Consider the following 25,017-nt stretch of genomic DNA (forward strand, 5'->3'; position numbering starts at 1 on the left):
AACATACAAATAATTCTATCATAAGACATTTTAATTCAAGATGTGTTAAGACCTGAAATTAGTTTCCTTTTAATAGTCTGACAGGAGAAAAACGTTTCTCTTCCATCTCGTCCTATATATCAAGCTATCTTGGCAATTTACGCATACGTGTGGTTCAATAAGTATATTAGTATGCACACTTTAGGAGATTAATAATTTGAAAATATTATTTATTCCGTATATAACATATATAAGAATGAGATCTGAGACTGACCATGAGAATGAAAGTCACCAAAAGTGCCATTTATTTTATTCAACTTTGTTCCGAGTAAATAATGTGCGTTTAAAGCTCACAGATATTTATTCTTTCGATATGCCCATCTGTAGAATTAAATTGATAGTTCCTCACATATACATATTAATCATGATATCATTATAAAATAATACGGTGTATTGGTCAGTCTTATTTACATTAATTGGATGTGATGGTCAGCATATGGAGACTGTGTCCCTTACTTTATTAAAATCTCAAATGGGCAAGTTACATTTTTTTTACTAAATACTTACTTGATACTTTTGCTATAAGACTAACAGTTCCATGAAAAATACTCCAACCTCAGTCGATGACACCCCGGTTTATTTTAAAATTGTATAACAGTTTACAAGGAACATAGAAACTAGCAAGGCCAAGGTAATTCTGAAGGTCATGTGAGACTCAATTCTTACGCCATGTTTTGCATATTTTTGACTATGGAAAAGGTCATAACTCAGGTCTGGCTGAGTTATATCTATAACAAAACCCCATGTGCACAAACTTGATACGCTGAATAATATTCCTGTAATGTCATAACACTGGGTAAGTACTTTTAGATACATGTGACCCAAACTTAGGCCTTTTATGCACATTTTTACTAAGTCAAGGGGCTTTAACTCTAGTCTGGCTGTATGAGGTTCATATCAAAACTCCTGGTGCGAAGCTCCCCGTGTTGAATAACAATCCTGTGAGGTTTGCTGACTCTTGGTCAAATACGTTTTGAGATATGAATAACACAAATCGGACGGACGGGAGACGGACCCAAAATAATCCGTGTGTGTGTGTGGGGGGGGGGGGGGGGGGGGGGGGTCAGAAAAAGATCATGATTAAGTGACGGAGGTTTATACGCCCCACGCAATAATCATTTCTTCTTGCGTGTTTACCTCAATTGATATTGATTCAATGTTAGATTTTTTTCCATGCAATATTTATTGGATCGAAGATAAGCTGCCAGAATCCCTCCATATTCCGTTCGGTCAGCTTTCCATACATGCGACCGTAATGTCAGCTAGTTTTGTTTCTGAAATAAACAGAAGATGGACAATAATCTTTGAGAGAAGGTTCTGAACTGGATCAGGTTTATTTTTCAGACTATTTATGTTCATAAAAATTTGTATCTGAATTAGTAGATGTACTCTAGAAATAAAGGGACTGTTTATCAAAGTACGCTGTATTCACTCAATATATATTTGTACATTGTTTGATACCAGTTGTAGCTTCCCACGCACTAACCAGGCTTACGTGTCTTGGCTAATGCTTTAAAGCAAGGTGAGTGCAATGTCCCCACTCGCTATCAGGGCGGCTGTTATGGCATCTGATAGACAATATAAGAAGTTTTCTCGTGTGCTTTATGCAATATACAGGTCGGGTACAGATGTTTTTAGAAATGATTGCATCGGGACTTTCTTGAGGTTCTGCTAAATTTTGTAACAAAATAATTTACACGTTATTCATGCATGAAAGTGAAGTGGAGAAACTTCAGCCATTTTAAGATTGATAATTTGGTTACTTCACTTAACTCCCATGTATGAATAACGTGTGAATTATTTTGTTACAAAATTTAGCAGAACCTCAAGAAAGTCCCGATGCAATCATTTCTAAAAACATCTGTTCCCGATAAAATCAAACAGTTTCACAATAAATTTAAAAGTTCATGCTCTGTAAAAAGATAAAATGATCCGAGATTATAAAGAAAGCCATCTCTTCTTTTCCAAAACTACCAGTCCTTCTCCTTAACTCCTGATTATCTAACGGTGTCATCTCTGTATGTGAAATATCTGTGTAGCTAATAGTAGACGAGGATTACAGAGGTCCTATCCCTGTGATCAGTAGGTTACAAATATTTTTAGATTGGCATTCCGAGTCGTTTTCTAGCCGAAAGTCACCATAAGCTACCCTTTTTTTTAAATTTCCCTCCGATAACATAGAATATGGAAATTGTAGGCAAGCTTTGTGTCCACCGAGTCATCGACAGAATATCCACCAGGTTAAAAAAGCAGTTGCTGACTGTTTTCCAGCCGTTGTCAGCTTGATATATTACGTTTTGCTCTAAATATTGCCCATATCTTAACTCATGTAACTGGCAATATTAAAAAAAGTTATAACCATCCAAATACGACATGGTAGAATAAATGTATGGCGGCATTGCACAGTTTGGTATTTAATACATATATATTTAAATAGCACGGAAGAGCAGTTGTGTGGTTTAAGCAGTGATGCTGACTTTATGCAATTCATTAGTGGAAAGTTCGAAAAAATGAACACTCGTTTAAATAAACTTGAATCGGCAGAGCAAAAGGTGACTGATCTATATGGTAAACTGAACAAGCTTTGGTCTGACTTAGATAAACAGGTGGCAAAAAGTGAGGACAAACTGTTCATAATGGAAGAGGTAATTGCAGTCAATAACTTCTATAGATAAGACAAAAGAACAAGTTAAGCAGTTGAAAGCAGGAAACCAAAAGGCTGAAGGAATCTGTTGCTGACTTGCAAGCCAAGTCCGATTGTATTGCCGAAACAAAGGACAAAACTAAAGAACAAACAATTCAAAAAGTCAAGCAATATTTCAAGAACGATCTGATAATTCCAGAAGGAGATATGCTGAATATTCAAGTTGAAGACGCTAGAAGAATTGGATTACCCAGAACTGATAAGCCGAAAAATGTGTAAGTGTCCTTCAAAGATCTGAAAAAGTAAAAATATGTAAAATCGTTTAAAGGAAATGTAGACCCAAATACTTTTCGGGCTATTCATGCATGACCGATTTTCCCCATATGTTGTTGCTAAGAGGAAACAGTTAACCCCGAATATGAAAAAAGCTCGGAAACCAAAAATGATGCGTGCATCAAAATTTGTGACAACTTGTTTGTCGATGGCAAACTCTATACAAATGGTGACAAGAAAAGACAAGACAACATATGCTCTGACTAAGCTTTTTAACCGACTACTGAAAAAAGTGCAAAGAACTAGTAACAAATACATAAGAGCTGTAAATAAAATAATTTCATTAGTATATAGTTTAAAATTAATCTGCATAAATTCATGAATACAAAAAAGTATTTAATATCAGGAGTTTAAACAGTTAAGGTATGATTATGTTACGAATACTATACTTAACTACACCAACTGCACTAACGAAATGCTAAGATACAAGACAAATAAAAAGGTGGTGTTAAAGAAGCAAGTATCACATGAGAGCGTATTAAATGTCCACGACTGAGAATAGTTAACGGTATAACCACAGGAGCGTAACCATTTTTAACAAACTGCACAATACATATTTTTAAGAGCAAAGAGATCACAGTATCAATCATTTTTAAGTACATAAATATGTCTTAAAAAATGTGTTCTCAAGCAATCGTATCACAGGGCTCTTACTGACGTTTGTATGTCTAATCTGTCGAACCAGTGTACTCGTCCAGTTGATAACAGATAAGCATTTCTATAGTAATAGAGAAAGCACAAATAGCACCAGTGATAGAACGAGATGAGCAATTACAGGAAACACAACAAACAAGTGCATCAAAAGGTTGAACTGAATAAACTGAATAAAACAGGTAGCAACAGAAGGCAAAATACACCCAAACGCTAAAGAAAGTGTGCACTTTTTAAATTTAAATATTCTCAGTTCTAAAAGAGGTATCCGTCTACACTTTGTAACATACTTTGCTCGAAGCATGTACTATTGATCATCTTCCTTAAATTTTACGATAAAAACTGAGTGGAGTCAAGATAATTAGCGATAGTAGACTTTTGCATGATTTCCACGTGCTGTCCATAGGAAATGTACATGTCTACAAAAATGTGTTTTGTCAGTTTTCTTATACCTTTGGTGAAAGGAAAAAACACATTAGATGTCAAATCTGTGCTGTAATAAAATGCCACGACTTAGTGAAACTCAGCGAATTGAAGCATTAACAATGCTTCAACGGAGTGACAACGTTATTTACGTCAGCAGAACGTTTGGGTGCCAACGTAATGTCATAATTCTTTTGCACCAACAATTTCAGCAAACTGGTCGAGTTGCTGTACGCCATAGATCCAACAGACCTCGGGTGACAACCGCTACTCAAGAATTCATTCCTCATGACGTCATGCTACTGTTACGTTAGGCCTAAGCGTTGCCATATCAATGCTTGAATAAATAATAGAGGTGGTCACACTCTATATTTAAACAAAATAATGTTTGAGGAACAAGCAGCTTTTTATCATCTGACAAGAAAGAGATTTACAACTTCCGTTTTTGACCCCTGTTGGCTTTGAGTAGATCTAGCCAAGAATCCCCGTAAATGTTAAAATTTTGAATGTAATCGAAACACATCAAACTGGCCATAAACTGCACTAAAATTTGGTACCAAACATGACACACTTTTAGTCAAAATATTCTACTTCGGACAACATAATCTACTTCAATTGACGAAAACCTGAGTACACACTTTCTTTTGCGTTTGGGTATACATGCAGGAGTGGAGGCTGCTACAAATATATGCCAGACATTCAAACATACATCTGACAGTAGAAATTATTATCATGACAAGAAAAATCATGCCAGCATAGATGCAACAAAAAATGAAATAGTCACTATTACATGTTTAGCACATACAGACTAGCATTAATAGCACAGAAGAACACAAACCACATCAGAATAATAACGACATAGAACAGTCATTTTAATTATACAGTCCATGGCTCTGTAGGTTTGAATTTGTTTATTAGTGACAGGCTGAGTATTTGCAATCTTTAATTGATTTGAATTGGCAATTTTACAGGACTGACGGAAGGATTCAGGGAGGCAGTTCCAGAGTACAGGGGCTGCATACCTAAACAAGTTCTTACCAGTTTTAATATATTTCACTTGAGGGACCTGTAAAAAATTAGACTAACGGAAATAATATGATAATAATAATAATAACTTTATTTAAAGAAGGTAACACATAAAGTTATATAACAGTGTTAGAACATATTAAATATCTTAAGTTTCAATGTGGCCTTCTGTAATATTACACACAAAAAAATAGATTAAAACTGATTATCTAATTTTAATATAAGACAGAATTAGAATGATGAACATTTAAATACAGCATTCACTCATGACAAACACTCAATTTAATTAGAAAAATAAAACATGTATACAATCATAAAAAGTAAAACCACTCAGATACGCATTCATCCATTAAAAGAAAATAAATAAATAGCAACTGCAGAAAAAAAGTTATGGATTATTCAGACCCTAATAAGTATATTTTGTATTTGCTTTTGAAAGAAGAAAGTGAATCCACACAACGAATATTTTGTGGAATGATATTCCATACTTTAGCACTATTATAGCCAAAATGATCGTTTCATATTATTCGTGCGACATTTAGGTATTATAATATCATTTTGCACAATTGATCTAAGGCCATAAATTTTATTGCTGGAAAATGTTAAAATATCAGATATGTAAGATGGTACCAGATTTTTTGTAGATTTAAATATCATTACTCCAGTATGGTATTTACATCGATCAGAAAATTTCATCCATCCGAGTTCTTTTAACATTGCAAATTTATTTGTCTGCAAATCTTTCTTTAAAACAATTCTAGCAACTCTTCCTTGAAGTGCCAAAATCTTTTTTAATGAGCCTTTATTGCATTTAGACCAAATTGTACAGCAGTAATCTAAAACAGACAAAATATATGCATTGTAGAATAATTTTTTCATATCCTCTGTTAAATAATAAACAATCCTCTTCAATAGTGCAATTTTTTAGTTAACTTTCAAACATACTTTATCTATTTGTATATTCCACGAAAGTGTATTATCGATATAGATTCCTAAAACTTTTTGAACTGTTACATTCTATGATAGATCCACCAATAGTTAAGTTCAGATTGCTGCAAATACGCTTCTTGTGTTTTGTACTTATTAGCATACATTTTGTTTTTGATGGGTGTAACAGCATGTTGTTTGAAAAAACATCATTTTTTCAATTTTATCTAAATTTTCTTGGAGTTTACTTTCAACAATTTTCATATCATAATCAGATTCATATATTGTTGAGTCATCAGCGTATAGATCAATATTACCTTCGTTTGTCATTGATATAAAGTAAAAATAACAGGGGGCCGAGAATTGACCCCTGTGGAACGCCGGAACTAACGGTCATTTGTTCGGATCTGAAGTTACCAACTTTAATCAACTGTTTCCTGTTGGATAAATACGACTGGAATAATTTAACTGTACTATCTGTATATTTATATAATCTTAGTTTATGTAGTAAAATGGTGTGATCAACAAGATCAAATGCTTTCCTTAAGTCAAAAAATACAGCACCTACATATTTCCCAGAATCTACGTCTTTTAACCAGGCATCTATTAATCGCGTAAGAGCTGTATGGCATGAATGATTGGGTCTAAATCCTGACTGAGTTTCGTGAATGATGTTAAATGTTTTGAAAAAAGATTGCATTTGAATCGCTATATGCCTTTCAAATATTTTAGATATTGTCGGTAAAATTGAGATAGGGCGATAGTTGTTTGGATCTTCTTTGTTTCCTGAACAACAAATGCCTCTTTTAAAGAATCTGGAAACGTACGTGTGTCGATACTTTTGTTTATCAAAAATGCAATTGCAGACGTGATATAGTCACCACAATATTTAAGAATATTAGGACCAATGCCGTCTAATCCCGTTGATTTATTAGTATCTAATTTGTCTATAATTTTTTTAACTTCAAATGCCGATATTGGTTCAATATGAAGGGGACGCATACTTTGAAATTAGAAAAAAGTGGGTGGGGTATGATAAAATTTACCTGCAAAAAAGTACAAGGTTTTGGTACATGAAATGGATACTGTTTCAACTGTTATAAGTACACAAAGGATTGCTCACTAAAATAAAAATGAAACAAGAAAGTTATTGTTGAATTACATCAGACTTATTGTGTACATTCAAAATCAACAATTAATACTTTTTTGTGCGAAAATAATAGTGCTTCACCTTGTCCAAATATTTATCAATCTCCTACAGATTCTAATTTAAAGAAAAAAAGTGAAATAAGTTTGCTTTTCATTTTGCATATGTAAGCTAAACACATTATTTAGTTTGTTTACAAAGTAGTGCATAAGAAAAGATACGGTGGTCAAGGAATGCCACATTCCAAAACTAAAAGAGTATATTCCCCTTAATACATTACACATTTATCGTTACAGAAGTCGAGTGGCTTACAATAAGGGCCTAGAAATGTTGCCATTATTAATTTTCAACTTGGTATTCATGAACTACAATGCACTTAAATATCAAAATATATTCAACAAACTTTTGAAAATGTATTGTCTTAAAAATCCCTAAAATAAGGTATGAAATTTGGTTGAGAGGTCCAATCAATGTGTATATGTGCAAAAGTAACATTCTAATCTTGTTCACAAAACTTACTGATACACAGCAGGAATGTCAATGATCAAAACTGGACGAATATACAGTTATCCTCACTTTAATGTCATTTATAATTTGTCCTTGAATTCTCCACCATACTTTTCATAACTCTGTTTGCACGAGTTGCACGAGGATGCTGTCATTCACGTAAAAAACGGGGTCAAATAAGTTGTAAATGCAATATCATCTAAACGTAATTAATGGCTTATGCAGTTCAAGATAAACTTTATCTCATAACGTAATGAACAAGTATAATGTTGTAACAACAACTGTACTTACACTGATCTAAGTAGCAGTCGGTTTATAACTGACTTTATTGATTCATTTTGTGTTTTGTTATTGTTGTCAAAAAGTATAACGGAAGTGTCTCACAACTGAAGCGGAAACCAGTTTGATGCGCAAAATAGTCCACTGTAAGTAATATTTTTTATAAATGTCCACAGAAATTAATAATTTTCTGATATTAAAGACGAATATCTGAATAGGATTCATTATTTGGGTGGGTTAAAATTAGTTAACCGTGGTTATATTGGGGTTACCACGAATGACGTTATTTATACAATCGCTTACCACGATGTTACCATATTGGTTACTGGCACTTAGTGGTTACCGCGCGGTTAAATGTTTTATACAATTGACTGCTGAAGTAGAGCTCTGTTAGTTTACTTCCCTTGCAATTACACAATTGAGTGGAAAATGAAAACTGTTTTAGACACAATATCATACTTTTTTGCACAACAAAAACATTTAGGATTTATTCATTTGTGTTTGATTTACCCCTCAAGGCATGGTTCCTAGGATTCTGTCAACTTACATATGGTAAAAAATTAACTTTTAACAAGCCAGTAATAAAATGAAGTACCAGTAGGTAAATAATAGTGCAGATAATACAGTTTTGCTTGCATCAAAATGTCACAATAGAACCACTTTTGTAATACAGAACACCTGGTAGGATTAATAAAGGCGCAATTATATTGATCTCTATTTTCTATGCCTAAATAATATTGGATAATATTGAAAAATCTTTTGCTATAAATCTAAAATATAGCCTATCATATGCCAACCTACATGTATCCTAAAACTACATAGATTTCAATCACAATAACCTTTTGATTATCTGGAACACTTCAAGAAACTGATACTTATTATTTTCCTTAGTGTTTGTAATGACAGGATATCTATCATTATTGTCAACTACATGATAATTTAACAATTTTCATTAGTCACATAATGGGCTATGTTTAAATTTCATACCTTATCATGACAGGAAATTATTCCTGTTCTTCGAAATATAACTTTGGTTTAGAGATCATTTTGATCATGTGATTCCCCACAGTTTTAATTGAACATAATTTTGTTACCACATGCCTGTTTCTTTTAAGAACTGAATATAACGACCTTAACACCGAACAACACATTGACTTGACTAAAGAAAATAAAATCAGCACACAACATAATGAGAGTACCATTTAACAGTTCTTTTTTCACGACTGAACATAATTAATACAACACCCAAGAGCATATCATTGCAACTGAAAATAACGTGAGTACTACTCAATAATGCACTGTTTCAGCTAAACAACATGATAGTACCACTCAACTGTTTATTCTCATAGTTGAACATCATGAGTTTAGCACCAAACAGCATGTTATTATTAACTGTACATAATAATGTAACACCCCACAGTGCATCTTTTTAACTGAAAATAATTTTGTTACCACGTGCCTGTTTCTTTCAAGAACTGAACATAAGGACTATACAACAATACATTGGCTTGCCTGAAGAAAATATAATCAGCAACACTTCAATAACTGGACACATTGTGATTTCCATATTGTATCTCGAACACAACAGAACGACATCTAACCAGGCATATCAGTCATTCTCAACATAAGACAGTCTAGGCGTTCCATAATTATGTGCCCACTGCTAATAGTACATTTGTTAAATTTATTATTAAAGTTATCGTTTTATCAATTTGTCGTGACTGTCTCATCAATTCAACATGTAGTTGTTATCAGCCTTGCTGCATGTTGATTTAATTATAACGTTTAGATACCATTATCATTGATTTGAAATATTGTGCATATTTAAGAAATTGTAATACATGGACATTTTACTTTCACTGTGTAAGTTTCTTTATTCTATTTAAAAACAACACACGAAATCCTTTTACTGTGGATTAAAATTGCGCTCTATTTAAAGCTATATTTTTAAATTTATTTTTATTAAGCTATATTTTACCAATGCAAATATTGAAACAGTCTGTATATAAGTGATTTATCTCTTGGTCAATGTGAATAAGACTATATTCCATAGAGATAATGTGTAGCTTACTCAAAAAATGACACTGTCTTAGCACTCGTAGAAGAAACTTTATTTTACACATCTGTAAAAAGAGCCCATGCCCTTCCAGTTTATACAATTACCAATATACCCTACTGTCTATAATAAAATTTGTAAATCTGAACAAACATAAATATGTAAATAAGCTCTATACAGTTCTTTTTCACTTTAAGATGTTATTCAGAAGAATAATATGCGAAACATTTTTTCTCTAAAATACACAAAATGATAATGTCCATTTCTGATATTTATCAATACAACCTTATAAAAGTACCATTGTCTCAAATCCTTTGGACGATGTTCGTTATTTTTCTTAACAAACTAGATTCGGTATGAAGTACCGAGTATGAAAATCGAACTAGTACACATAATGAAAAGAGGAAAGAACAGCATATGCCATTAAAAAGCAGAAAACATTATACATGTATATAAAGCTGAAATCACCACAAGTGCAGCTGAAACCACCATATGAAAATGTAAAACCAATTCTTATACAGTTGCAAGTACCACATTTACAAGCTATGTATATCCTGCGGTAAACAACGATTGAAGCGCGGACCGGTAAGAGATCAATGTGACGTCAAATTTCCGAGTGTCGTCCGATTCATTACTAGTCGGAAAAATGAAGTCCAGCATAATTTTTGTCTTAATATTTCAATGTGCATGTAAAAATGATGGTGGATCTGAACTATGAGCCGTGATAAACCAGGTGACAAACCCTCGAATGCCTTGATTATTTGATAAATAGTAACTGAGATTAAACAGTTTACAAAATCAGAATAACTAAACAGTAACTATTTTAAATACACCGTTAAGGACAAAAATGCGTCATTTAGGTTAATGCACGGTCACTTGATAAGTTTAGAAAACAAGTAATACCATATCTTGCAACTCATTTTCATTACTTTATTTTCCAGATTCAATGAGGACTGACAAAAATGGCAACAGTATTTCAACTGCGAGGATTTCCTTTTCTTAAAAAGTACATGCGACTTAACATTTTCAAACTGATTCAACTTGTATTCCTAATTTTATGCTCCATATTCCTCTTACGATGGATAGTGTTTCCTCTCCTTTACGAACTAGTCATCAATTTCGTATATATATTCGTAATGCAAAGATGTGCGAATGGTGATTTAATGTGGAGACATATATCTTCTGAGTATACAGAAAGCAAGAGAATCAAGGAGGTTATACTCCACTGCATTCCTGCAGTTCCTGAAAAACAATCACCTATTGGCTGGATAGTTCCCGTTCTAGAACCTTCACTTTCCGAACCCTATTTACAACTTCCGGTTAATCAAACATTCAAAGAACACGTGGTAATCTTGTCTCCGTTAAGAGACGCTTCAAAACGAATAAAGCACTTTAGTGAACAGCTTTCAAAAATTAATTATCCGCATCAACTTGTCAGTATTTATTTCGGTGAGGAAGGTAGTACTGATGATACACTAGAAGTTGCTACTCAAATGGCCACCAAACTGAAGCAGGATTACGGCTTTCGGAATACAAAAGTATTTAAATTACCAATTAAGGGAAACAGTAGTAACCGTAAAACGCGACATTTCCCATCGAAGCAAATAGAACGCCGAAGTCACCTGGCTAAAGCTAGGAATCTGTTAACAAAATTTGCCCTAAAAGATGAAGAATGGGTTCTGTGGATAGACAGCGATGTCGGTCAGTTCAGACCTGACATCATTCAACAGTTCTTGTTTTCAAATAAAGACGTAATGGTTGCATCAGCACTTGTGTCGAAAGTAGATCTCGGATATTTTAAAACGTATGGTGTATTTGATAGAAATACTCGTAGGCTTCATACAGAAGATGGAGGAAGATCTCAATACAGTACTTATGTGAATGATCTTAAGGCAGAAGGCCGAGAAGCCAAAGTAGATCTCGTGGGTGCCTGTATGCTTATGATAAAAGCTGACTGTTTAAGAAAAGGACTGGTGTTCCCAGAGGAACCGTATATGCCAAACGGTGTTATGGTTGAATTTGAAGGTCTTGAAAGTGAAGGACTTGCGCAACTTGCTAAAGGAATGGGATTTGAAGTATATGGCTTGCCTTTTCTAGAGATTTACCATCAATATGATCCAGATAGAAAGGAAAATTGGATTTTAAACTTTCTCTACCTCATATATATCTCACAATGACAATATACAGTGCAATCTCTGTAGAGCAACGCCCTTTAGGAGATACACATACTGACTGTTATGTAGAGGTTGTTGTTCTGGAGAGGTAAATTTGATAGTATATTTAAGCTTAGGGAAATTTTGATGTTGTTGTTATAGAGAGTTTTTTTGCATAAGAGAGGGCCGCTCTGGAGAGGTTGTACTGTACCAGTAATGAAATGAAAATATTTAGATAACTTTAACGGAAAAAAATCCAGGAGAAGTCCATTTTTTTCAGGAGTTACGGATAGCTGTTTGGTATTGTGCATTCAAAAGATTGATTAAATTCGATTGATGCCCTTAATTTATTTTGTTTATTCATTTATGAAGACGCAAATGTAACTATGTCTATTTCTTAAAGGGGGAATGCATAGCCACCCACTGATTTTATATGAAAGCTATCGTCCAACCATTCATAACGCTAAAAGAATGTTTGAAATCTTAAAAAATTAAGAAACTGGCAAATACCACAGTCACATATACAGCGCTGATAGCTACGTTTAGCTACGGATAGAAACGTAGTAACCCGTATCGATCCGTACCTGAGCCGTACGGACTGGTACGGATAGATACGGGTTATTACTTTAAGGTACGGCTCAGATACGGATTACTACGTTTTTATCCGTGGCTAGACGTAGTAATCCGCGCCGTATGTGTGACTGGGGTATAACCGTGAAGGCAGCCGTTTCAGTGAGTTTATGACGTCATTTACACACTGTTGAATATAACCTATAAACAGATTAATTTCTGTAGTTTCTCGAGTTTTGGGTGTAAAGATTTATACCGGTAATTTCTCCGTTCTAGCTGGAAAAAATAAAGAAATTATCTGACGGAATTAAGGATATGCAGTTCAAATAAATATTTATAGATAAATAACATCCATCATTTCGTTCTATGTTTTCATGGAAACAAAACAACTTCTATTTTGGTCAAATATTCAAATATTCATCTAAGCCGATTTTGATTTTTTTTCTCACTGCATTAAATTATTTAAAAGATTTAAGACCCAGCAGACAGAAGTAACATCATCACACTGTTGCCATTCCTATACGATTTTACTTTTTCCTTATGAATTTTGTCAGATTGTTTATATGAAGAACACGAAATCTTATTAGACCTTTATCACGGACACGGACATGGGAATGTTAATGTAAACGTATTCTGTACTTCTTTCAAATTTGGGGGGTTTTCTCAAACATGTTTTGGAACTTGTGAGAATATGTCTGGTTATAAATTAAAGCGCATTTTTTTTAAAACAAATATGTAGAGATTAAGGTTTAACCCAGTAAAGTTGCATGTTGTGTAAGCTTACAGAAAACAGTCAATGAAAAGTAAGACAAGGAACTGAGGGTCGATGTAGAATTGTATCGTGTGTGTGTGTGTGTGGAGGGGGGTGGCTTGAGGGAGGTGAGAGGGGTTAAAGGTCTGGATGTTTTGGAGAATAAAATTCTATTTATTTTGTTGTCATGTTTTGGTGGTCTAGGTGTAAGTGTCACTGGGTTGGAGGAAAATGGATACTTAGAAACAGAATGAGCTATAACACGGCCTGTAAACACTGACTCCATCTGCTTTTGGTAGCAAATGAGGTGAGTGAAAGAAAGAGCTAATAATACTTCATAGGTGGCACTAAGTTGTAAAGAAAGGCTACTTTTTGTAACAATTTGTAAACGCATTTCTATTAAACGGGCAATACAAAGTTATAGTCATAAATGACTGTAACTTACATCAATCTGACTAAAGTACTTGATCTTCTAAACGAAGATCTGAGAACGACCCATTCACATTCGTCTTCTGTATATCTTGGATTTCCAAGATTGCTATTTTTATTTTCGCAAATCTATTTCTTGTCTGATCCAATCAGATAACTTGTCCGAATGTCAAAGAGTAAGAAAAATTTGCAGTTAATCCAAGGCTCGAACCCGGGACCTCTCTCTTACAGAGCAAGTGCGCGACCGACTGAGCTAACCGGCTATCTGACATCTTTCGACATAAAAATTGGTGATATCAAATACCAAGGCTTTTTAAAGCTTGCAGAATGTTGTAAGTTAACTTCTGATTGGCTAGCGGAAGGGTTGTCAGAACGAGGCCATCAATAGCTCGTTGTCAGATCCTATGCGTAGCGTAATAGGAGATGTACTTTAGTCAGATTGTAACTTACATGTATGTAGAGCGATTTGCATAGATTTACTCTCTTAAGTTAGCACTTTTGACTTGACAAGTTTTGAGAGTAGCGAAATAGAGCCGGTTCGAAAATGAAAGTTGAAAAAGTTTGGGAAGCATTATTCACTACAAAATAAATTAGGTAGTTTACTAATTGTTTTGACTTGTCTATATACATTTTTGAGATACGAGATGAAGCCAGTGCCGCTTATGTAGACGTTAAATAGTTTGAGCCCTGGACCGTAGTTAAGCAGGTATTGAGAAGCTTGACATAAATATTTAACCAACATTATTACAATATATGAGGTTTGATAATTATAGGGGCAGTTGATAGTGAAGTTTAGAATGTGGACAACTTTAACAAAATCGGCACCAACATTGGTGATAACTATACAACGCTCTTTATTCGCTTAAATTGTTTAACCACTTTACTGAGATATTACGATAACACTTTGTTTATAGGTAGTATATAAGATGGAAAGTCCTGGATGTATTGGCAGCTGCAGCTAACTTCAACTTGTTTGTTACTGAAAATAGAGACAAAGGTTTTCGTTTTTGTTTTTGTTTTTTGGATTTGGAATGACATATTTTCACAAAACATGCTTATAAAAACTCTAGCTTAAGATTGCGTTTCAGGCTGCTTGAATTGGGGTCAATATTATTGTACCTAAACAAAGAAACAGCTACCGGCAAATGAATTTAGTTTTGATTGAGAAACATTCTTACCATACTTGGTTATTGCTAACGTATATCAGGACTTACCTTAAGAATGTATTTTCGGTCATTAGGATGAAAAAAATCTACTGTTTAAAATTTGTTTATACTGAACATGGTATTTGTTTCGTACAATGTAGATATATGTGTTCGTCTGTGTTCTCTTTGTGGACAAAATTTATTCTAGCAGAGAATAACGCTTCCAAGAATTATAAAGATGTGCTCTGTCTTGATAATAAGATGAAAACATTTGAATTTGATGTCTTAAAAAATAAAAAGAATCCCTGCGGTTATGTGTTTGAATTTTTATGTTTTGAGAAATCCCCCAGATTTTGACCATAGTACACAGTACGTCTACATTGTCCGTGTCCGTTGTAAAGGTCTAGTAGAGATTTTCAACTTACTTCGACCCGGACTGCGGACAGCGGACTGCGTACTTAGAGTAGGGGTTTTCTCAAAATATTTAAAGGTTCGCAAGAAAGAAAACATACCTATGGTATATATGTTTCTTTTACCTATATGTGTTGTAACGTTTGCTCTAACTGTAGAAATTAGTGTATTGTAATAATCTGTTAATACATACATACGTTTGAAAATATACGGATAGTGAACAGGACACATTTAATTAACACAAGGAATAGAAATTTTCAGATGTCATATTCTATTAATTTTTTGTTCATGACATATTTTAAAGATTCGGCTCCTTAAATGTCTACATGTAGGATGCCTCTAGATTCATCTAAATACTCTGTCATATATTACTTACCTTTAGCAGGTTCTTCAAATATCCATGTGCTTTAACATTTGAGCGGCGCCATGAGAAAACCAACATAGTGGCTTTGCGACCAGCATGGATCCAGACCAGCCTGCGCATCCGCGCAGTCTGGTCAGGATCCATGCTGTTCGCTAACGTTTTCTCTAATTGCAATAGGCTTTGAAAGCGAACAGCTGGTCGCAAAGCCACAATGTTGGTTTTCTCATGGCGTGGCTCATTTTGTTTTGATATTTTGAGACATTTATGGCGTTACTTATCCTCCGACATGTGAAGTTTCAGACCGACTGTACTACGATAATACTTACCTTAATATGTTCATGCATTAAAAAATACAACTTGAAACATGGATTTGAAGATAACGGCGATTCCTGTAAACACAGTTTGGTTTTAATTTGTTCCATCCATATTATTCATAGCCTTATTTTTCCTAGCAACAAGATAAGAAAAATAAGAAGTTTTAATGAAATATCTTGAATGATTTAGTTTAACACTTTGTCTAAACATACAGGAAGTTCTCATACATGTATCTTTCATCTCCGTCGAAACGGGATCCGATACATTACCATAATTCAGCGAAAACATCCTGAATTACATGTAGTTATGTATCAGTAAGTTTGAAAATAAAAAAGGAAATAGCCACTTCGTATTTTCATAATCTGATACCAGAGTTTTGAATGTTAAAATTTAAGTTTTATATTCATGACTATCTTCAAGTGACTATTCAGTATGGATTTTCAGTCTCAACTGGAATTTAATCTTTAAGTACCATTAAAACTAGCTGTCAAAATTTCAATCTAAAACCTAATTTAGATCGAAAATTGTTTTGTGAACATCGGGCCTAGGAACCGGCCGAGGTCAAAATTCCGATCATTTTCCAAAAATGTTTTATGGCAAGTACATGCATAGAATTGTCAACGAACTTATATTTTTGACTTAGCCAACTTCAATGACACCATTTGAGCAATTCTGTGTGGTCATTTGATATATACAACCGGCTTAGTAGTCGAGACTAGCCTTTAATCATTATTGACAAAGCCTTTTTAGTCGAGTACCTTTTCGAACACATGCATATACTAAGCTTCAGGGAACTTGGACTAAGATTTAAACTCTATGAAACTGATTTTTTAGGGTTTGAAATGGTTAAGAATATACATGTATGATACCACGTGCGGTGCATCAAAATGTCACGCATCGTATCGTGCATTTCAGCGTCGCGAGTGCTATAGTACGAAACTCCAAGTTTCCAAAATCACTATGTACATTCTTTGATACCAAATATTCAATTTAGTAATAACTTGTAACATATGATGTTGTGATTCCCTACGCATAGGAGTCCCCTGGTCTAAAATAGGTGAACCTCTTGCGGCGCAGGGGTAGCGTGTCTGTCTCCTCACCAGGTGGTCATTGGTTCAAATCCTGGATTATAGGTTATGTTGATCGTTGAGTCAACAGCCGTTTTCGCTGCTAGCGAACACTGGCTAGAACCCTAGAACCTCACGGAATTGACAGCAAGCATATAAATAAGTTGCAACGCTTCAAATAAAAAAGAACAAGTTTGCGATACAGATCCTCTAGCTTCTTGTTCATAAATACGATAGTCGAAAGATTTGAAAAGGTACATTAATCAAAAAGCGATACAAAAAATGTAAAAGATTATTTTTTTAAAAAAAAAATGCGCCCATGCTGTTAAGAATGCTTGTAAAAGGGATATTAATAAATCTTATAACTGTCTTTTCTCAGGTATTTTCAATGGAAACAGTATTACGGCATTAGAACCGGATGCTAAAATATGCCACTGTTCAGTTATGCATATCTAACTTAAGTGCAGTTTGAGAAAACCCCTATAGTAAGTCTGCAGTCCGTGGTCCGCAGTACGCGTCGAAGTAAGCTGAAAATCTCTACTTACACCAACGTAACAATAAATATATTTCCGTGCGACCAAATTTACCACGCTCCCACTAATTTCCGTTATAACTCTTCGCAAGAATTCCGATTAGCGGCAAACATTTTACCTGTCCTAGTAGAAATCGAGCAAGAAGCTTGGTTCATTTATTTTTAAGCAATATAGCTGTACAGAAAGACATAGGAATAAGTATGAATATTGCCGAACACTGAAGAAGTTTTGATGGTACAGCGTAAATCTGGTTGGACAATATCAGAAAAGCATATCACCATGTTATGAGCGAAGCTACTGTATGTGTAGGAGAAAGTGTTTAAAGATAGATAGATTATAACCAGATGTTGATCCACCCTCATGGATATAAATAGTTAATCTTTGATTGACCTTTATTTATATTTGTATGTATGATTGTATATTGTTATAGACCAGAAACTTTAGAGTTAAGAGTCTTATAAAATATTCTTCTTATAATTATACCAACGTAATATTTCGAAATGAATTGCATACCAGTGATACCACTACAATTTTCTAAGAGCAATAACATAACGAGAAAAGGCAAATATTAAAAATCTGCTATTTCTGTTAAATTCATACATTATAAAAATATTTGTTTCATTTTTTAAATCAGTTTCAGTTTATTTTTAATATAAGGCCCATAAGGGCATCTGCATGGCATAATACCATAACAATTTTCACAAATCAGTTCCAAGACAGTTCAAACATATTCAAAATGATAATTCTATCTAAGCGTGACTAGACATGTGTAAATATAATTGAATATAAAGTTACATTTAATGGAAGGTGGTAATATTACCTTACCTTTTGCATAACATTTTAAGAAATATTGCAAGCTTTAATAATACAGTCCTATCCGAGCTTTGAAACAGTATTTGAAAAGATACAATATTGCGTATTCTTAGTTCTCTTGGAGTGTATTTTTTCTTTTCTGAAATGAAGTGTACACAATCAAAAATATAATGGAATTCATCCCCTACAGAGTTATTATTACACAAATGACAAGTTCTCTGACTAAGATCAGTATTATATCTTACACCCTTTTCTACTGGTAATTTATTGTTACGACATCTAAAGTGACAAAATGACAAAGCCAAGTCTCTTGGAAGTAAATTAAAATAATTCTCAAAAGTGAAATCTGTTTTAAATATTCTGTAGTTAATACATTTGCTAGATGACTGTAACTGCTCATTCCATTTCTGCATAAACTGATCTTTGATTCTTTGCTTAATAATAGTACTAAAATATTTTGGGCTAGGAGCCGACTGATTAATCCAAAAATCTGAAACCTAATTGTTCTAATGACGTTTTCACAAACTTTATCCAAGGACATGAATATACATTTTCAAAATCTATTCTACTCCAGTAATTCAAAACCCTACTCTTAACAACTGCATCTAATGGTAAAACACCAAGCTCACCAAGTACCATATTATTAGGCGTGGATTTCTTAACATTTAGTAATAATTTTAGAAATTTCATCTGAAAAGTGCATATAACACTAAGGTCTTCACAGCCCCACACTTCATTTCCGTACAGCAAGATGGGACTGGCCATTGTTTCAAATAAATGCAAAATCAAATCAATTCCTAACTGCAATTTACGACATATAATATACTGAATTTTGATGGCATCAGGACCAGTCAAAATCGTAAATAAAACGATTACTAGCGTTACACTGTTTGAAGGATGAAACATGTTGTAGTTGTATTGACAAAGAAGTATGTCTATATTCTAAAATGTCTAAATTGGCCGGTAAAACACCAAATGTGTTTGGTTGTATTGTCATTATACCAGCATTTTAGATATTACAATTGGTCTACCTTCGCGATTTCATTTGACACTATAGTGAATAGCACATTTTAGGCCGTGCGAAGTAATATAGATCCCGCGGACACAATTCCAAATTTTGAGATGCATGGGCGTCCTAAATCCATCCACAGGCTTCTATGAACCGACTTTTGTCAGTCATCCATGCGGAGTTCGGCAAATGCATATTGAATCAGCGCGTATCTGAAGTTGGCTAAACAAACGACATACGACATACGACATTCGAAAATTTTGAATGTCGTCCATTGCGCGACATACGACATACGACATTCGAAAATTTTGAATGTCGTTCATTGCGCGACATACGACATACGACATTCGAACTTTGACCGAAAAATTTGAATGTCGTTCAGTGCGCGACATACGACATTCGAAAATTTTGAATGTCGTTCATTGCGCGACATACGACATACGACATTCGAAAAAAGTTGAATGTCGTGCAAAAAACGACATTGGACATACGACATTCGAACATTGAAATGAAAAATTTGAATGTCGTTCAGTGCGCGACATATGACATTCGAACATTGAAATGAAAAATTTGAATGTCGTTCAGTGTGCGACATACGACATTCGAACTTTGACAAAAAAATTTGAATGTCGTTCAGTGCGCGACATACGACATTCCAAAATTTTGAATGTCGTCCATTGCGCGACAAACGACATACGACATTTGAACTTTGACAAAAAATTTGAATGTCGTTCAGGGCGCGACATATGACATTCGAAAATTTTGAATGTTGTCCATTGCGCGACATACGACATATGACATTGCAACTTTGACCAAAAAATTTGAATGTCGTTCAGTGCGCGACATAAGACATTCGAAAATTTTGAATGTCGTCCATTGCGCGACATACGACATTCGAACTTTGACCAAAAAATTTGAATGTCGTTCAGTGCACGACATACGACATACGACATTCGAACTTTGACAAAAAAAATTGAATGTCGTTCAGTGCGCGACATATGACATTCGAAAATTCTGAATGTCGTTCATTGCGCGACATACGACATTCGAAAATTTTGAATGTCGTCCATTGCACGACATACGACATTCGAACTTTGACAAAAAAATTTGAATGTCGTTCAGTGCGCGACATACGACATTCGAAATTTTTGAATGTCGTTCTTTGCGCGACATACGACATTCGAAAATTTTGAATGTCGTCCATTGCACGACATACGACATACAACATTCGAACTTTGACAAAAAAATTCAAAGTTCGAATGTCGTATGTCCAATGTCGTTTTTTGCATGACATTCAACTTTTTTCGAATGTCGTATGTCGTGCACTGAACGACATTCAAATTTTTTGGTCAAAGTTCGAATGTCGTATGTCGTATGTCGCGCAATGGACGACATTCAAAATTTTCAAATGTCGTATGTCGTATGTCGCGCATTGAACGACATTCAAATTTTTTGGTCAAAGTTCGAATGTCGTATGTCGTATGTCGCGCAATGGATGACATTCAAAATTTTCGAATGTCGTATGTCGCGCACTGAACGACATTCAATTTTTTTGTCAAAGTTCGAATGTCGTATGTCGCGCAATGGACGACATTCAAAATTTTCGAATGTCGTATGTCGCGCAATGAACGACATTCAAAATTTTCGACTGTCGTATGTCGTATGTCGCGCAATGAACGACATTCAATTTTTTTGTCAATGTTCGAATGTCGTATGTCGCGCAATGGATGACATTCAAAATTTTCGAATGTCGTATGTCGTATGTCGCGCAATGAACGACATTCAGAACTTTCGAATGTCGTATGTCGCGCAATGAACGACATTCAATTTTTTTTTGTCAAAGTTCGAATGTCGTATGTCGCGCAATGGACGACATTCAAAATTTTCGAATGTCGTATGTCGTATGTCGTGCACTGAACGACATTCAAATTTTTTGGTCAAAGTTCGAATGTCGTATGTCGCGCAATGGACGACATTCAAAATTTCGAATGTCGTATGTCGCGCAATGAACAACATTCAAAATTTTCGAATGTCGTATGTCGCGCACTGAACGACATTCAAACTTTCTGGTCAAAGTTCGAATGTCGTATGTTGCGCAATGGACGACATTCAAAATTTTCGAATGTCGTATGTCGTATGTCGCGCAATGAACGACATTCAGAATTTTCGAATGTCGTATGTCGTATGTCGCGCACTGAAAGACATCCAATTTTTTTTTCAAAGTTCGAATGTCGTATGTCGTATGTCGCGCAATGGACGCCATTCAAAATTTTCCGAATGTCGTATGTCGTATGTCGCGCAATGAACGACATTCAGAATTTTCGAATGTCGTATGTCGTATGTGGCGCACTGAACGACATTCAATTTTTTTTTTCAAAGTTCGAATGTCGTATGTCGTATGTCACGCAATGGACGACATTCAAAATTTTCGAATGTCGTATGTCGCGCAATGGACGACATTCAAAAAGTTCGAATGTCGTATGTCGTATGTCGCGCACTGAACGACATTCAATTTTTTTTGTCAAAGTTCGAATGTCGTATGTCGCACAATGGACGACATTCAAAATTTTCGAATGTCGTATGTCGTATGTCGCGCACTGAACGACATTCAAATTTTTTGTCAAAGTTCGAATGTCGTATGTCGTATGTCGCGCAATTGACGACATTCAAAATTTTCGAATGTCGTATGTCGTTTGTTTAGCCAACTTCACACAGCTGCGTATCTGCTGTATTCAACTTATAATCGGCTTACAGTAAACCCCTACCCAGGTATAGTGTTATTGAACGGAATTTATTAAATCGTAAAATTTTACAAATAAATTCAATACATACAGTTGACAACTATATGTGAAACAGAATGGACAGATTTGAACAAAATGGAGCAATTGCAATTCCACTGGCAGAGTGTAAATAAAATCAAATCACTGAAAGTACTGGAGGATCGATTGCCTCTGAACAACACATATTGTACCCATTATGTGTAAATATAAGGGGAACCTTTTAAAGTGTACACAAAATTTGACATTTAACCATATGTGTGAACTTTACTTTTGATATAAGAATGCACGTGCTTGCCTTTTGCATTTAGTTATCATATTTAACCATCCTATGAAGTATCACAGCAGTATCTTGAATGGTAATCGAGAGGTAGATTTGTTTTTACAACACTGAACTGAAAATCCACAGCTTGCACAATTATTAAGTAAAACGTACATTAAAAAATAAAATTCAATTCAATATTTATTTATTGTCAGTAAACAATATAACATTACGAACATAAGCTATGTATAGCTTTCGACTTTAGTATATCTATTCGGGAGAGATTAGACTATGTTTTTTTACACTTTTTAAAAACTTTGTTGCAGAGCAGGGGTATGTTTTTGTCCAGTCTACAATTTTCTTATAGTATGGAATACGTAAGTGTAAAAGGTAAGAGACAGCAAATGAATTATTCTTTAAAGAGAAAATACAGTATCTACGTTTGCTGTAAAAAACTGACTTAATATTTAATAAATAAGTATTATATCGAGTGGCATTAATAATCGTTTAAAAAAGAGAAGGTTTTGGGAAAAAAGTGATTGAGAAAGTTAACGTACATCTGACATCATTATTCTGACAGGTTTACACAAGTTTAGTTTTTTTCTCAGTGGAAACCGCACGTGAAAACATCGTTTTCAGTAAAAAAAGAATAATTGTTCATGGGTAATATTATTAGTAAGCCTGTTAAATGATAAGAGATAGCACATGAATTATTCATTTAAGAAAATAATACAATATCTACGTTTGTTGTAAGAACTGACTTAGTATAAGTGAGTGGCATTTTGGGAGGCATTGGCATTATCATGTAAAAAACCCCAAAAACATCTAGCATTATAGGTAACTGAGGAAGTTAGCGGATTTCTGACATAATTATTCTAACAAATGTACACAAGTTTTTCAGAGCAGGAACATCAGTGCTTGAAAGTAATGCTTTAAAACAAAAATCACTGGTACCATGCATATTATTTCCAATTAGCCTATTTCTAGATTGCTGAAAAAAGTCGCATGAAAAAAGATAGTGTTTCTCCGAGCCAATTTCATCACGGTTACAAAGAATGCACTGTACCATTCCCTCTACCAGTTTCAATTGGTAGTCTGTGATTGGCAGTCCTGAATTTTAAGAGGGTGATAAAGTCTGATTGAGAAAGTAATGCAAAATATTGTTCTAACTCTAAACAATCTTTAAAACTCATATATATTTGCCCCTTATTTGATTGATTAATTTGCTCGAACCAAGATTGCCTAAATTGGTCTATCAAAATCTGTTTCACCTGCTTATGAATATTTACTTGAGTGAAATTGTTTTGATTAATCCAAATGTCTGGACGTCCTATTTCATTTAATATGCCTTTTACTGTATTTAACCACTTATATTCATAATTGGTGTCATTCAACATGTAACCATACATTTTGTAAGATGTTTTATCATGTTTACCTTTGAGTATTCTCGACCAAAAGGAAATAGTACGCGTTTTGATTATAATGGAAATGGGGTATCTACCCAACTCGCCGTAAAATCATGTACATTGGCGTACTTTTCCTAGCTTTGGTAACTTTTCTTAAGAAAATATTGTGGACCTTTTCGATTATTTCAAGATTTTTATAGGCCCAAATTTCTGCCCCGTACTTGATTCCACTAGTAAACAGAAAGTACATGACTTTGGTAGCTTGTTCAACGACATGCTTACGTGCTGAAAGGAAAGACCCATTACTTAAAAAAGTAACACCCAGGTAGTGATATTTATCTGTGATTTCAATGTTATGTCCTCTAAAATAAAAAATATAGTTATTTAATGCTCTAACTCCGGAGACAATTATTTTTGTCTTGTTCAAATTTACATTAAGACACCATTCGTTACAATAATCAGAAAAAGTGTTCAAACAATTCTGAAAATCAACTTTCGAGTCTGAAACAAGAATGGTATCATCTGCATAAAGTAAGATAAATAGTTTAAATCATACGTTTACGTCAAGTGGATTTCTAACTCTATGCCTATATTACCATTCGACTGCATGTATGATTCAAGATCATTCAAAAATAGAGAAAAAAGTGCCGGAGACAAATTCTCGCCTTGTCTGATCCCGATTTGTGAACTGAAAAACGACGAAGTTTCGCAATTATGTGAAACACATGACTTTATGTTTTGGTTATGTTTTGGTACATATTATGGATAACTTGAAAAAAATGCCATTGATACTATTTTTGAGAAGTCTTTTGCCAGAGCCCAACCCTCCAGACTTTGTCGAAGGCCTGGGAGAAATCTGTAAAGGCACAGAATACTTTAACTTTCCTCTTTTTTAAAATATCTATTAACGAATGTAGGCTAAATATATGGTCCGCACAAGAGTATCCTTTTCGAAATCCTGCTTGATTTTCATTAAGTAA

The 25,017-nt window shown here is 34.3% G+C and overlaps 1 protein-coding gene across 1 annotated transcript; it reads left to right on the forward strand.

The window, feature by feature from the left end:
* Positions 1-9,682: 9,682 nt before the first annotated feature.
* LOC123560133 (uncharacterized) lies at positions 9,683-12,569 on the forward strand. The gene is made up of 2 exons (XM_045352395.2): positions 9,683-9,839; positions 10,974-12,569. Exon 2 carries the CDS (start codon positions 10,995-10,997, stop codon positions 12,207-12,209), a length of 1,215 nt encoding a protein of 404 aa, XP_045208330.2. The 5' UTR covers positions 9,683-9,839; positions 10,974-10,994; the 3' UTR covers positions 12,210-12,569.
* Positions 12,570-25,017: the final 12,448 nt, after the last annotated feature.

The sequence above is a fragment of the Mercenaria mercenaria genome, chromosome 15 (genome assembly GCF_021730395.1).
Source record: "Mercenaria mercenaria strain notata chromosome 15, MADL_Memer_1, whole genome shotgun sequence".
In the NCBI taxonomy this organism is placed as follows: domain Eukaryota; kingdom Metazoa; phylum Mollusca; class Bivalvia; order Venerida; family Veneridae; genus Mercenaria; species Mercenaria mercenaria.